This window comes from Myotis lucifugus, unplaced genomic scaffold (genome assembly GCF_000147115.1).
Source record: "Myotis lucifugus unplaced genomic scaffold, Myoluc2.0 scaffold_162, whole genome shotgun sequence".
Lineage (NCBI taxonomy): Eukaryota > Metazoa > Chordata > Mammalia > Chiroptera > Vespertilionidae > Myotis > Myotis lucifugus.
The window spans coordinates 1,583,269-1,596,255 of record NW_005871210.1 but is presented as its reverse complement, the minus strand read 5'-3'; the positions used below and the strand labels follow the sequence as shown (position 1 = coordinate 1,596,255).

Genomic DNA, 12,987 nt, shown 5'->3' with positions numbered 1-12,987 from the left:
CACAGGCGGAGGTTCTATCCACTGAGCCAAACCAGTTAGGGCTAATCCGCATTATTAACCGGTTATTAGTGTAGATTAATCATTAACCAGTTAATAGTGCGGATACCGGTTAATAATGCGGATTTTGTGATCAAAGAAAACACGATAATTTCAAGCGAAACATCAAAAGCGCTTTATTCAAGTGTCCATCGCTAGCACTTTTCTTCAAAATAATAAGTTAAAACTTCCCGCAGGACGCCGTCTCTGCTGCAAAAGTTGAAAGAACCTGTGCTCATCACAGTGGCGGTTGGGCAGAGCTCAGCCCCGCGCCGGCGCTGGCTGTCTGCACTCCCGGCCTCTCGGGGCGGCGAAGGGCGGCGGCGCGATGCAGCCCGTGGTCGCGAACAAGGCGCCGGAGCCCGAGCTGGAGTGGGAGAGGGTCCCGAGCCCTGGGCTCGCCCCCGCCCGCCGTGACGTCAGCGCCCTCGAGCGCGAGCACGTGCGCGCGCACCTGCGCCCCCCGCCCCGTCCCCCCCGAGGCTGCAGGAGATGGAGCGCCTGCTGCACGCGGTCCACAGCCAGGTGGCGGCCTCGGCGGAGAGCGCCCTGGACCCGGCGCGCAGCCCCGGCGCCGAGGTAGAGGAGCGGGTGGGTAGCTGTGCGAGAAGGTGGAGAAGTAGGCGGTGGAGGCCGCGCTGGAGGGGAAGCGCACCGTGGAGACCCACCAGCAGATCGGCAGCCACGAGTATCGCTGAAGGGCGCGGGGGCAGGAAATATTTGCAGAATGTGGACCAGCCCCGTCACGAGGGTGAAAACCCAGGTCACAAGGCAAGAAAAAAAAGAAAAGGAGACGTCAGAGAAGTGGGAAACGGAAGTCAGATGGAAACTTGTAACTGCTCAGCGATAAGATGATGGACTCCGCCTCCCCGCAGGCTGAGCCTCTGAGCTTCCCCGCCAGCAGCTCTGACTCTATGGCCCCGGGGGAGCGCGCGGGAGGCACCCGCCGCCCACCGCCAGCCCGAACCGGAGCCTGAGGCAGGGGGGAGCCCTGGGAAACTGGTTAATAATGCAGATTAACCATTAACTGGTTAATAGTGTGGATACTGGTTAATTATGCGGATTTTGTAATCAAAACACGATAATTTCAAGAAAAACATCAAAAGTGCTTTATTCAAAGCATAGACAGCCCTGTACCAGGGAATAAGGAAGAGAGAATACACAGGTGATAAAGCCCCACCAATTCTGTTTCTAGCAGACCAAGGCTGAGCCCCCTTCAAGGTGCACCCCATTTTGAGATGCAGCTCCTTTCTCGGCCCAGCTTTTCTGCCCACCTTCAGTTAGCAGGTGCTTCCTCCCTCACTTTTCCACTCACCACCTTCCCCCCACCTGCGGCCTGACACCTGAGCTCAGCATGTCTGTGTAAGGCTGCCTCCTTCCTCAGGTATCTTCAGGGCTATCTTACCCACGGCCCTCAGCAAGAAGCTGGCACCCTGGTGAGGCTTTCCCCTGGTGTGTGGTGTGAGGACCAGATCGGCAAACCAGGGTGGGGGCAGACCTAGACATCTCCACGTTGAACAAGATTTTGTAAGTTCCAGTGTTTAAGAAACTCTGGGCCAACTGTGGGTGTGGGGTCTGGCTACGGGATGAAAACCCTTGAAACACCAGGGTTCGATCTTGCTGGGGGTGGAGGGGAAATTGCCACTCAATGTCTGGTGGCCCAAACAGGAAGGGTTGGGGAAGACCTAGCCTGTGAGCTCCTCCCTAATGACTCACTCAGACCACACACACACACACACACACACACACTCACATCCCACTGTTGCCTTCATTAGCACAAATGGTGCAGACCCGTGCTTTTCTAGTCGTCAGGCCTAGGAGTAGTCCAGGAGTCCCAGGATGTCTCCCGAGAGCCCGGCCCCCTCCATATCAGGATAGTTACACCTGCTCTCCTGACCTCTTGCCAAGGGACCTTGTAGGACCAGACAATCCCTGCAGTTCAGCCTCCCCCCACCTACCCTGCTGTGGTCAGGCCATGCAAATATCAGAAATGGCACTGAGGTGGGGCAAGATTTAGGCAAAGTGTTAGCAGGGATTGGGTCAGGAGGGGGGTGGGGAAAGCTTGGAGATGGCCCAGTCATGGCTGGTGAGATCCCAGCCGGGGAAAGGAGGCTCAGGGACCCCACTTTGGGCTGCAAGGACGCAGCATCTGGACCAGGAAAAAGCCACTGACTGTCATCAATACTCTTGCCTTCTAATACTGAGCACTTACAGAGCACCGACTGCATAGACAACCCTGTACCAGGGAATAAGGAAGAGAGAACACACAGATGATAAAGCCCGCTGTCTAATGGAGAGACAGTCAACGATGGGTACAGGAATCATTATAATCCGCAGCAAAAGGTGTAAGTGATATGATAGACTAGAGGCAAGTCAGGCGCCATGGGGATTGAGCATGTAGAATAACACTCCAGGCCGGGCGACTGGCTGCATTTGAATGGGTCTTGAAGGATGGGGAGGGTTTGGACAAGGAGAGAAAGACGTGGGGGTGGGGCAGAGCACCTCAAGGGAAGAAACAGCAAGAACAAAGGCAAAGAGTTGGGGAAGGGGCTGCACATGTTTCATTTATTCTTTCAGCAAATATTGATGGAATGCCTAGTGTCCGAGAGCAGGACAGACATGGGCCTATCTTAATGGAGCTTCCAGTCTGGAAGGGAAGATAGGACATGAGCTAGTGAAAAAAACAGCCAGTGAAGGGGTGTGCAATCCAGCCTGGCTAAAGTGAGGACCTTGGCTGGAGAACTGAGGAGCCCACCCCACATGAAGTCCACCAAGAGGACCAGGGACGCATTCTTGGGATCCTCTGCCATGGATGGTCCTCAAATGCATCCCCACCCTTTTTAGCCCCCAAACACGACATGGTTTCAAACCCCAAATCTTAGCCAATGTCTGTCCACACCATCATTTGTTCACATCCCGTGAGAAAGAGATGCCTGGGGCAGCGTGTGCCACCTCACCTGGGAGAGAGGGACACAGGTGGGAGGCTTCCACCTGCACCTGAAGACCCTCCCTCCCAGGGGAGCAGCCATCGGGGTGCCTAAGTTCATTCCCCAAGCCTCGTCGCACTCTGGGTGATGGCCCTTTTGTGCCTACCCTGTACATAGACCCTCTCTTGTAGGAGACACAGTGGCCAGCGGGCAAGGCAGAAATGTACTAGCCATGAGGGCGTGGCTTGTCTAAATCCCCCATGTTGCCCATGCAGCCTGGGCAGCTCAGTTCTGCGTAAGGAGGGAAGGATGGTGAGAGACTTGGAAGTTTGGCCTTGACTTTATTCTGCAGGAAGTCAGTGATGAGAATGTGCTTGCAGGCAAGCTCAGGAGGGGGGCTGAAACTTGTGGTTCACCCACATGGCTGGGATGGCTGAGCTGCAGGAATGGAAAGCATGAGAGAGGCTTGAGTGAGGAGAGGAAGGGCCAAGACCTGCAGAGTTGTGGGTGCTCCTCCAGCCGCTGGTGGAGAGCAGTGCCCAGTGGAGCACCACACACGCGTGCTCTCCTACGCAAATGGGACATTTTCCTAAAGGCCCAGCACCCGCTCCCCAGCGGCCCCTTTGCATGCTGCTTTTCATGATACTTAACTCCTCCAGCACTGAGGTGGGGGCCAGGACAGGAGGCAAAGGGCCCAGTGCACGTCCCACCCTCATCCTGCTCTCCCCCTGGGGGTCCCCCCGGGAAGCCCCCGACAAGGGTCCTCCAGAGGCCACCATCCTCATCCTAGAGGCCCCATTTGCCGCAGGCCCAGCCAGAGGGCTGAAAAGAGCACTATCCTTCTCCACCGCATCCTGTTTGTGACACGACCTTTTCCACCTGGACCAGTGGGCCAGGAGAACTGATGCAGCTGGAAGAGAAAGGCCAGAAAACACTTTTCCGCCCCCTCTCCCACCGCCACGCCCACCTAGCCTGGGCTCAAATCCCACTCCTCCACCTACAAGCTGGGTACACTTTAGCTAGTAACTTAATCTCTCTGAGCCTCAGTCCCCACCTCGGTAAAATGGAGACAATAGCACCTGTTCCGTAGGGTTCTATGAGCATTTCACAAGGCGATGCCTGTAACAGGCTGGCATAGGGCCCAACACAGGGAAAGCCCAGTCAATGCAAGCTCTTGTTGGTCACACAGACACGCACAGACCACTAATGTGGTTACATGCACACATGCAGATACACAGATCCCGAGGCCCAAAGGCACCGAGAGCACCCACGGCACCCACAGGGATGCACAGAGCTACCCTGTCCAGGCTCTTGCTCTGTGTCAGCCCCGGCCCCACCCTCTCACCCCAGACAGGAGCTATCTGGTTGGAGCTGGGTCTGACCTGCTCTTCTGGGAGAACTGGTGGGCATCAAAGAGAGCCCTTTAAACTCCTCCCCACTTCGATAGGAGGGGCCCTGGCCTGGTTCCCACAGACGCTTGAGGGCCTGAGCTCAGGCATGAAAACCTACCCCCCACCCCTTTATCTTTTAATCTGGGGGAGTAGAAGTAGGAGGCGGGGCCAGGAAAGGATTTTTCTTCCATAATCTACAAACACGGACACCCACAGAGACATAAGAAAACCAGGCATAAAAGCACCTGCATTATGCTCACAGGCTATATAGCTCCCTGCCCAGTAGGGAGGAGACCCAGCAACCTCAGATTTAAATCCTCTGGCTCCAAATTCAGGGCTTTTTACTCTACGCCATGCTGTGCGTTAGCACTGTCTCCATTATTAGTGCTGCCCTCCCTCTGTGACTAAAATCACTACTGCCATCATTATCATTACTGCTATCACACCACCACCATCGTCACCGCCATCACCACCTTCACCTCCATCAGCACCATCCCCAACACCAACACTGCCTTCCCCAGCACCACCATGATCACCCCCATTATAGCCACCACTACAATTGCCCTGCATCATCGTACCATCATTGTCTGAACGGATGGGGGACCCTGGCATAGCGTGGAGGGAAGACCCAATGGAAGGGCCGAAGGAGGGTGACATGCTTCCTTGGAGCCCAGGAGACACGGTTCAGAAGCTCAGACCTCTGCAGCAGCTCTGGATTGTCCGAAACTCCAACCCTGCGGCAGACAGTGTCTTCCCAGCCTGTTTGCACTCCTGGCCCTCCTCCCACACCCATAGAGAACTGGTCCCCATCAGGTGTGGCCCTGGTGGTTTCCCTGTGCCGGAGGTGGCTGTGGAGAGAGAGCCCGAAGGGGAGGGGCAGAATCCTGGCTACACCCACAGCACTGGCCGCCTCGCGCCTCCCGGCCAGCACCTAACTAGAAGGTTTCTCAGAGAGACAGTGACCTCAGCCACTGCCCTGAGCTCTGCCCGTCTCGGCCATGAGGTGGGCACCCAGTGGGCACCGTGGGCTGCAAGAACCATCCTTGAGGCAGCGGTGAGGTGGGAGGAGGCCACCAGGCTCCGTGGGGGGCGCGATGGACAAATTCCGGATGGTCTTCCAGTTCCTGCAGTCCAACCAGGAGTCCTTCATGAATGGCATCTGCGGCATCATGGCCCTGGCCAGCGCCCAGATATACTCAGCCTTCGATTTTAACTGCCCCTGCCTGCCCGGCTACAACACAGCCTACAGTGCTGGCATCCTACTGGCGCCGCCCCTGGTGCTGTTCCTGCTCGGCCTGGTCCTGAACAACAACGTGTCCATGCTGGCTGAGGAGTGGAAGCGGCCCCCAGGCCGCCGGGCCAAGGACCCCGCCGTGCTTCGCTACATGTTCTGCTCCATGGCCCAGCGCGCCCTCATCGCGCCTGTCGTCTGGGTGGCCGTCACGCTGCTTGATGGCAAGTGCTTCCTCTGTGCCTTCTGCACCGCTGTGCCCGTGACTGTGCTGGGCAACAGCAGCCTGGCACCCAGCCTTACCCCGCCGGAGCTCGCCCGCCTGCTGGCCCGGGTGCCCTGCCCGGAGATCTACGACGGCGACTGGCTGCTGGCCCGTGAGGTGGCCGTGCGCTACCTGCGCTGCATCTCCCAGGTGAGGGGACAGTGGCCCGGGCTGGGTCTCCCTGCACAGACCTGGGTCTCTGCAAGGGCCCAATCCCCCCACCTCTCAAAACGGGGCTCTCTCAGAAACAGTCATGTTTTCCAAAAGAGTGGGCCCCTCAGATGGAGCTCTGTGGGGCAGGGGCATATTTTCCCAGCAGAGGCAGGGGCTTCTGAAGGCCACGTGTCTCTTCAGATGGGGCCACCTGGGGAAAGTGCTGTGACCACTTCAGTCCAGAGGCCTGTTCCCGCCCTGAGGTCCCCAGAGCAGACCCAATGGCCCAGCCAGCGCCATAGCCTCATCCTGAGCTCCGGCTTGGAACCTGGGGGAATTTGCATCCTTTTCCTCTCCCAGGTTGGGCCGTGGTGAGGCTGGTGAGAGGCTAAGCCATTTGGGTACATTTCCCTGGCAAATGCCCCCAGCTGGTGTCTCCCTGCTTGGGGAGTGGGAGCTGAGGGTCCGCTGCCCCTTGGGGAGGGAGATGCACTGTGGGGATGTGCCCTGAAGGCAGGGTTGGAGGGCCCACTGAGAAAATCCAGAGCTGAGTCCTCTGCCCCTCTGGGCACTCACCCATCAGAGCCCGTCAGGCCTCCCTGCAGGCATCGCAGTGTGGGGAGGACAGCCTGGGCAGCGTGCCCTTGTAGCCCGTGGACCAGGGGATGTCAGGGAAGGGGCTGGGGCTGGGCCTGCCCTGCAAGGAAGAGAGAAACTTGTATACGCTGCTCGGGCAAGTCCAGACACCCTGCCCGAACTCTCTCCTGGAGGCCTGCATCACCACCAGCCCCAAGTGAATCTCACACTCTGAGTGTCCGATCCAAACTCTGCTTCCACGACCAATGATTCTCTCTCATCATTGATGTTTCTATCTCTCTTCCTCTCCCTTCCTCTCTGATACCAATAAAAATATATTTAAAAAAATCCTATATAATAAAACCCTAATATGCAAATTGACAGAACAGTGGAACGACCAGTCGCTATGACACACACTGACCACCAGGGGGCAGATGCTCAAACACCAGGGAGCTGCCCCCTGGTGGTCAGTGCGCTCCCACAGGGGGAGTGCTGCCCAGCCAGAAGCTGGGCTCACGGCTGGCGAGCAGCACTAAGGGAGCAGGCCTAAGCCAGCAGGCAGACATCCCCTGAGGGATCCCAGACTATGAGAGGGCGCAGGCCAGGCTGAGGGACTCCCTTCCCCCCAGTTCATGAATGTTGGGCACCACCGGGCTCCTAGTAAATAAATAAACAAACTCCACTTCCCTCCCAAACCTGTGCCTCTTCTCCCGTGGGCACTTGTCCCATCATCCCCGGCCTCAGGGCCTGGGGCAGCTGTCCCTCCACCTGATCACATCACAAGCTAAAAGGGCTCCCAGAGGACAGGCTGCCTAGCCTATACACATATTCCATTTGGCCTTCGGAGGTTGAATTAAAATTCATTTTTAGAATTAGTTGGCATCACCTAAAAAAGTAGAAATTTTCACATAAAAAGCAGATTTCCAGCTTTATTTGAAACTTCAGGAGATCTGGCCCCACAGGGCACACATTTCCTCAGGGAGCAGCACAGGGGTACCCCCCCCCCTCACCCCCCTCGGACCAAGCACATGCTCTGTAGCTCCCCAGTGGATATCTGCCCTGCCAGACCCATTATAGACATTGGATTTGCTCTCCTCCCCGCTTCTGATCTGGCCAAATGCTTCTCTGTGCAGCTGGGGGCTGACTCTGAAGCACAGGTTGGGAGAGCTTCCTGACCCGCCCCCGTAGGGAGCTGTTGGCTGAACAGAGCCAGCTTCCGCTTCTCCGGGTCACCTGGGGCCGTGTGACAGCTCTTCAGCACAGAGTTTGAGTGATTGTCTGATTTGTCTGTGACCCCACACAGAGAGCGGGCACTCAGTGCTGGCAACTGCATGGCAGAGAATACCAGGAGCCAATGGAGGGAAACAGAACTCAGAGGAGGAAGGGTCACTTTGGCCTGGGGGGTCAAAGGAAGGCTTCCTGAAGGAAGAGGCCTGGTCGGCAAGAGCCTATTGGCATAAGTATAGAGGCTAACAGTTACTGAGCAACTATGTACCAGACACAACAATCCTATGAGATAAAAACTATCACCAACCCATTTTATAGGTGAGGAAACCGAGGCACGGAGAAGTGAGCTTACTCCTGGTCAACTAGTAAGTAGTGGAGACAGGATCCAAACCCAAGGCAGCCTAACTCCAGGGTCTGCCTAGTTAACGCCTGCCTGTTGAGTGCCAGGCCTACACATGGGGCATATTCTTCACCTGATCTGATTTTCATGGAAAGGGTATATGTGTGCCTAGTTTACAGCCATGTAAATGGAGGCCAAGAGGTAAAGTCGCTTGTCCAATTGGTGCTCTTTTCACTAAAGGGCCTGACATAGAGAGTGGTATGGGGGGTGCGGACAGACTTGGGAGGCCAGAGGGCAATGCCTATTGACTCCTTCTTCTCTCCCATGCAGGCACTGGGCTGGTCCTTCGTGCTGCTGACCACACTGCTGGCATTTGTCGTGCGCTCTGTGCGACCCTGCTTTACACAGGCCGCCTTCCTCAAAAGCAAGTACTGGTCCCACTATATTGACATTGAGCGCAAGCTCTTCGATGAGACATGCACGGAGCACGCCAAGGCCTTCGCCAAGGTCTGTATCCAGCAGTTCTTTGAGGCCATGAACCATGACCTGGAGCTGGGTCACACCCACGGGGCGCTGGCCATGGCCCCTGCTAGCTCAGCTGACCCAGCTACCACCGATGGTGCCAAGGAAGAGAGGGAGAAGCTTCGAGGCATCACCGATCAAGGTGCCATGAACAGGCTGCTCACGAGCTGGCACAAATGCAAGCCGCCCCTGAAGCTGGGCCAGGAGGAGCCCCTGATGGGCAATGGCTGGCCAGGGGGCGGGCCCCGGCTTCCACGCAAGGAGGTGGCCACCTACTTCAGCAAAGTGTGAGCTGTGGCCAGATGAAGAGGCAGGAATGGGGGTCTGAGCTCACGGCCCATCTGACCTCAAACCAGATGGAAAAATGAAGGCTACAGGTGCTGGGCTGTAGGCCCTGGAGCAGACCCACGTGCCCAGGCATTCACCTGCCCATTTGAGGCTGGAAATTTGGAGTTGGAAGGGGACCTCACTCCTCCAGCTGTCACACGCCCTAGATGGCCCCAGAAAAGTGGACAGTGGAGCCACAATCAGTGTTAGTCAAAGGTTCAAAATTGGTTTGAAGGGGACCAGCTTCCACTTCCCTATCCCCTCCCAGGCCACTTTATTTCTGGTTCATGATCTGCACTCAGGTACTACGGACACCCTTGCCCCAGCATCCATCCTTGTCTGTGACTTTTTGAGATCTCCGTTTCTGTATGCTCAAGGCTCAGGGAGTGAGCGGGCATCCAGCCGTCTCATGAACCAGCAGTCCTCTGATGTTTGGCCAGTCTCCTGAGTGAGGCTGACCAGGCCAAGGTGGGTCACACCTGGTGTGACACAAAAGATGCCAGAATCTAGGTCCGTTAGGGAGAAGCCAGGGTATGTGGTCACCATGGAGGTCACGCGACAATTGTCATGGTGGACTGCACGTTTATTTAACACCAAAGGCCTCCTGTCTTAGTCCGTTTGGGCTGCTGTAACAAAATATCCCAGATTGGGTAGGTTATACACAAAGGACAATTATTTCTCAGTTCTGGAGGCTGGAAGCCAAGACCGTGGTGCTGGCATGGCCCCGTTCTGGTGAAGGCTCTCTTCCTGACTCATAACCAGTGCCTTCTCACTGTCCTCAGACAGCAGAAGAGCCTCTTTTATAAGTGCACTAATCCCATTCGTGAGGGCTCCACAGAGGCCCCGCCCCTTAATATCATCACTTTAGGGGGTTCAACATATCAATCCTGGAGGGGGCACATTCAGACCAAAGCACCTCTCATGGCGAAGGTCCTCTCACTGACACCTCCATCACATCCAGGGGAAATCAGGCCATCCGCAGGGCTTGGCAGTTGGACACAAAATGAGTCTTCCCATTTTCTCAAAGGCCCCACCTCCTGGGTGGAGGCTCTAAAGTGCTTGAAGCGCTGCCCTGAGGTGGGGATGAGGGTGCAGGGGTGGAAGGGGGCTGCCTGGAGTGGAAACAGCTCAAGAGTCCAGAGTGAGACAGAACGGGGTCAGAAGCTGGCTCTACCACTTACAAATTGTGTCCCTTGGCCGGTTACTTCATTTCTGTGCCTCAGTTTCCTCCTATGTACCATGGAGATGAGGGCACCTCCCTCATGAGGTTGTTGTGAGATTAAATGAGTGAAGTGTATAAAGGACATGGTATATAGTAGGCACTCGGTGTGTGTGGCTGACATGTTTGTTGATTTCTGAACCTGTGGGCTTAACCTCCTCGTCCCCCTGGACATGAGAGGAGGGACATCAGGAACTGCAGCCATTTTGTTGAAGAGGAGGAAATAGGCCAAGAAGATGGGCTTCTTGTACCCTCACTTATCTTTAAGATGCAAGTCCTGCCCTGGCTGGTTTAGCTCAGTAGACAGAGTATTGGCCTACAAGGGTCCCGGGTTTGATTCTGGCCAAGGACACATACTCGAGTTGCAGGCTCGATCCCCAGTAGGGGGCGTGCAGGAGGCAGCCAGTCAATGATTCTCTCTCATCATTGATGTTTCTATCTCTCTCCCTCTCCCTTCCTCTCTGAAATCAATAAAGAAATATATATATATATTTAAAAAGATGCAAATCCTATTCATCTAAGAATTCATTTTTTAAATATATATTTGTATTGATTTCAGAGAGGAAGAGAGAAATAGAAACCCAGGAATTGAGCCCACAACTGGGCATGTGCCCTGACCAGGAATGGAACCATGATCTCCTGGTTCATAGGTTGACACTCAGCCACTGAGCCACATCGGCTGGGCTAAGAATTCATTTTGATCTTGAGCCCTACAACATTGTTTTAATAATTTCCATTCTTCCATATGCACCCTTCTCTCTGTTTCCACGTGTGAAGCCTGGTCTCCCTCCCTTTAATGGTTTGGGAGGAGGGCCAACCCTGTAGGCCAAGCTGGGCGGGAGGGCTCCTCCAGGATGTGGGACTTGATCTAGACCCTGAACGAGGGGGAGGATTCAGATGAGTAAAGATCAGGTGTGTGTTGGGGGTGCGGTGGGGAAGGGGCGGGGCTTCCAATGGGAAAAGCCAGCCAGGAGGTATTGGGAAGTAAAAATGCGAAGAGTAAAGCTTTGGGTCAGGCAGACGTGGGTTTAAATACTAGAGCTGTAGGACCTCTGGTAAGTCACCGAATCCCTCCGAGCCTCAGGGTGTCCATCTGTAGAATGGACATTAAAAGATCTGCTTTCCCGGATGATGGTGAGGATAAAGGGAGATAACTTTGAAGGAAGAATCTGGAACGGTGTTTGGCACATGGTAGGATCTGAAAAATAAACACTGGTCCCTTGCCCTTCACTCCTGCACATGGACAAGTCCAGCTCAGAGGCCAGCATGTCACTCAGCAGTTCCACTGTGACAGAGCCGCAAGCATTACAGAGCTGGGGGTCTTTCCCTTGATCCTAGGAGTCACCCAGCCTGTCCTTGGACAACACTCTCTCCTCTGCAGAATTCCTGACCCATGGCTCTCAGCCTTAGCTCGCACACTCCACAGATGGGGGGCTCACGACCACTTTTTGGCACAGTCTGGGCAGCTCTGATCATTATAGAGCAGCGGTTCTCAACCTGTGGGTCACGACCCCTTTGGGGGTCGAACGACCCTTTCACAGGGGTCGCCTAAGACCATTGGAAAACACATAGATAATTACATATTGTTTTTGTGATTAATCACTATGCTTTAATTATGTTCAATTTGTAACAATGAAAATACATCCTGCATATCAGATATTTACATTACGATTCATAACAGTAGCAAAATTACAATTATGAAGTAGCAACGAAAATAATTTTATGGTTGGGGGTCACCACAACATGAGGAACTGTATTAAAGGGTCGGCATTAGGAAGGTTGAGAACCACTGTTATAGAGGCTTTTCTTAAAAGCCCGCCTCCTTGTAATTTCCATCAGTCAGAGTTCTGCTCACAGGGCCTCAGAGAATCCCTAGACTCCAGAATTCTATCACCAGTCCTCTGAGATTGGAAGCAGTAACTGAGGAGTTAGCTGGAGTCTGGATGGAAGGATTTGTCCTGGCAGTGGCTGAAGGAGAAGGGCCAGCAGAGGGGTGGGGATGGGTGTGGGCTGCGGGCAGGGGGCAGGCCTAGCCTTGCATATCCTGTGATGGGTCAGCTTCAGTCTGATGGCATCTCTCCCCTAACCCTGCCAAGGTTTTGTCCCAGCAGCTTCTGTCTAGCCAGGGTGGGGGCAGGGTGTCAAGCATAGGGGCTGCTCTTGTAATTGGCTGGGAAGGCAGGCCCAGGCCAGTTCTCCCACAGGCCCCCAGCCTGGCCCCTGAACCAGTCCCACTGGTGTAGGGCACTGTCAGGTGGGCTCTCGGCAGCAGCTCTCTTCTTCGGGAAGGCAGGCAGTGCCAGGCTCAGGCCGCAGGCCAAGAGCTGCTCAACAGGCAGCCCAACTTCCTCTCCTCTCGCACCGCCCTCTGCTGCCCGCCCTCCTCTGCCTGGCTCGGGGATGTTTTCCACTCGCTGGCGTGCATTCTCCATCCCGCTGTTTCCTCCTCTTTTTGGAGTTAAACTTTCCTGAGGGCTCCCCCAGCTGTGCAGAAGAAAGTGAAAGAGAGTTCTTGGAGGGGATGGTCAACAGAAGGCACTTCGGTGGAACAGCCCCACCCCAGCAGGCCCCACGCTCCCAAGTCTGAGCGCCACTCAGAGAGCCCAGCCACAAGGAGGCCAAAGCCACTCTGCCGTGCCTGTCTGCCGCTGGTCCCAGGTAAGGAAGGTCCCCTCCCTGGGGTGTGCCCGGTGACAGGTGAGCAGGGCAGGGCCAATCTGAGGCTGCCCAGAGGGATTGTCTTGGAGAGAGGCCCCTAGCTGAGGCATCCCCT

The 12,987-nt window shown here is 55.4% G+C and overlaps 1 protein-coding gene across 1 annotated transcript; it reads left to right on the top strand.

The window, feature by feature from the left end:
* Positions 1-5,448: 5,448 nt before the first annotated feature.
* CALHM1 (calcium homeostasis modulator 1) lies at positions 5,449-8,959 on the top strand. Its single transcript, XM_006095923.3, has 2 exons — positions 5,449-6,000; positions 8,477-8,959. The coding sequence occupies exons 1-2, from the start codon at positions 5,449-5,451 to the stop codon at positions 8,957-8,959; spliced, it is 1,035 nt and encodes a 344-aa protein (XP_006095985.1).
* Positions 8,960-12,987: the final 4,028 nt, after the last annotated feature.

Coding starts and splice junctions, on each gene's coding strand:
- CALHM1 (XM_006095923.3), top strand. CDS start 5,449: ATGGACAAATTCCGGATGGTCTTCCAGTTCCTGCAGTCCAACCAGGAG. Junction 6,001..8,476: donor ACCTGCGCTGCATCTCCCAG/GTGAGGGGACAG, acceptor TCTCCCATGCAG/GCACTGGGCTGGTCCTTCGT.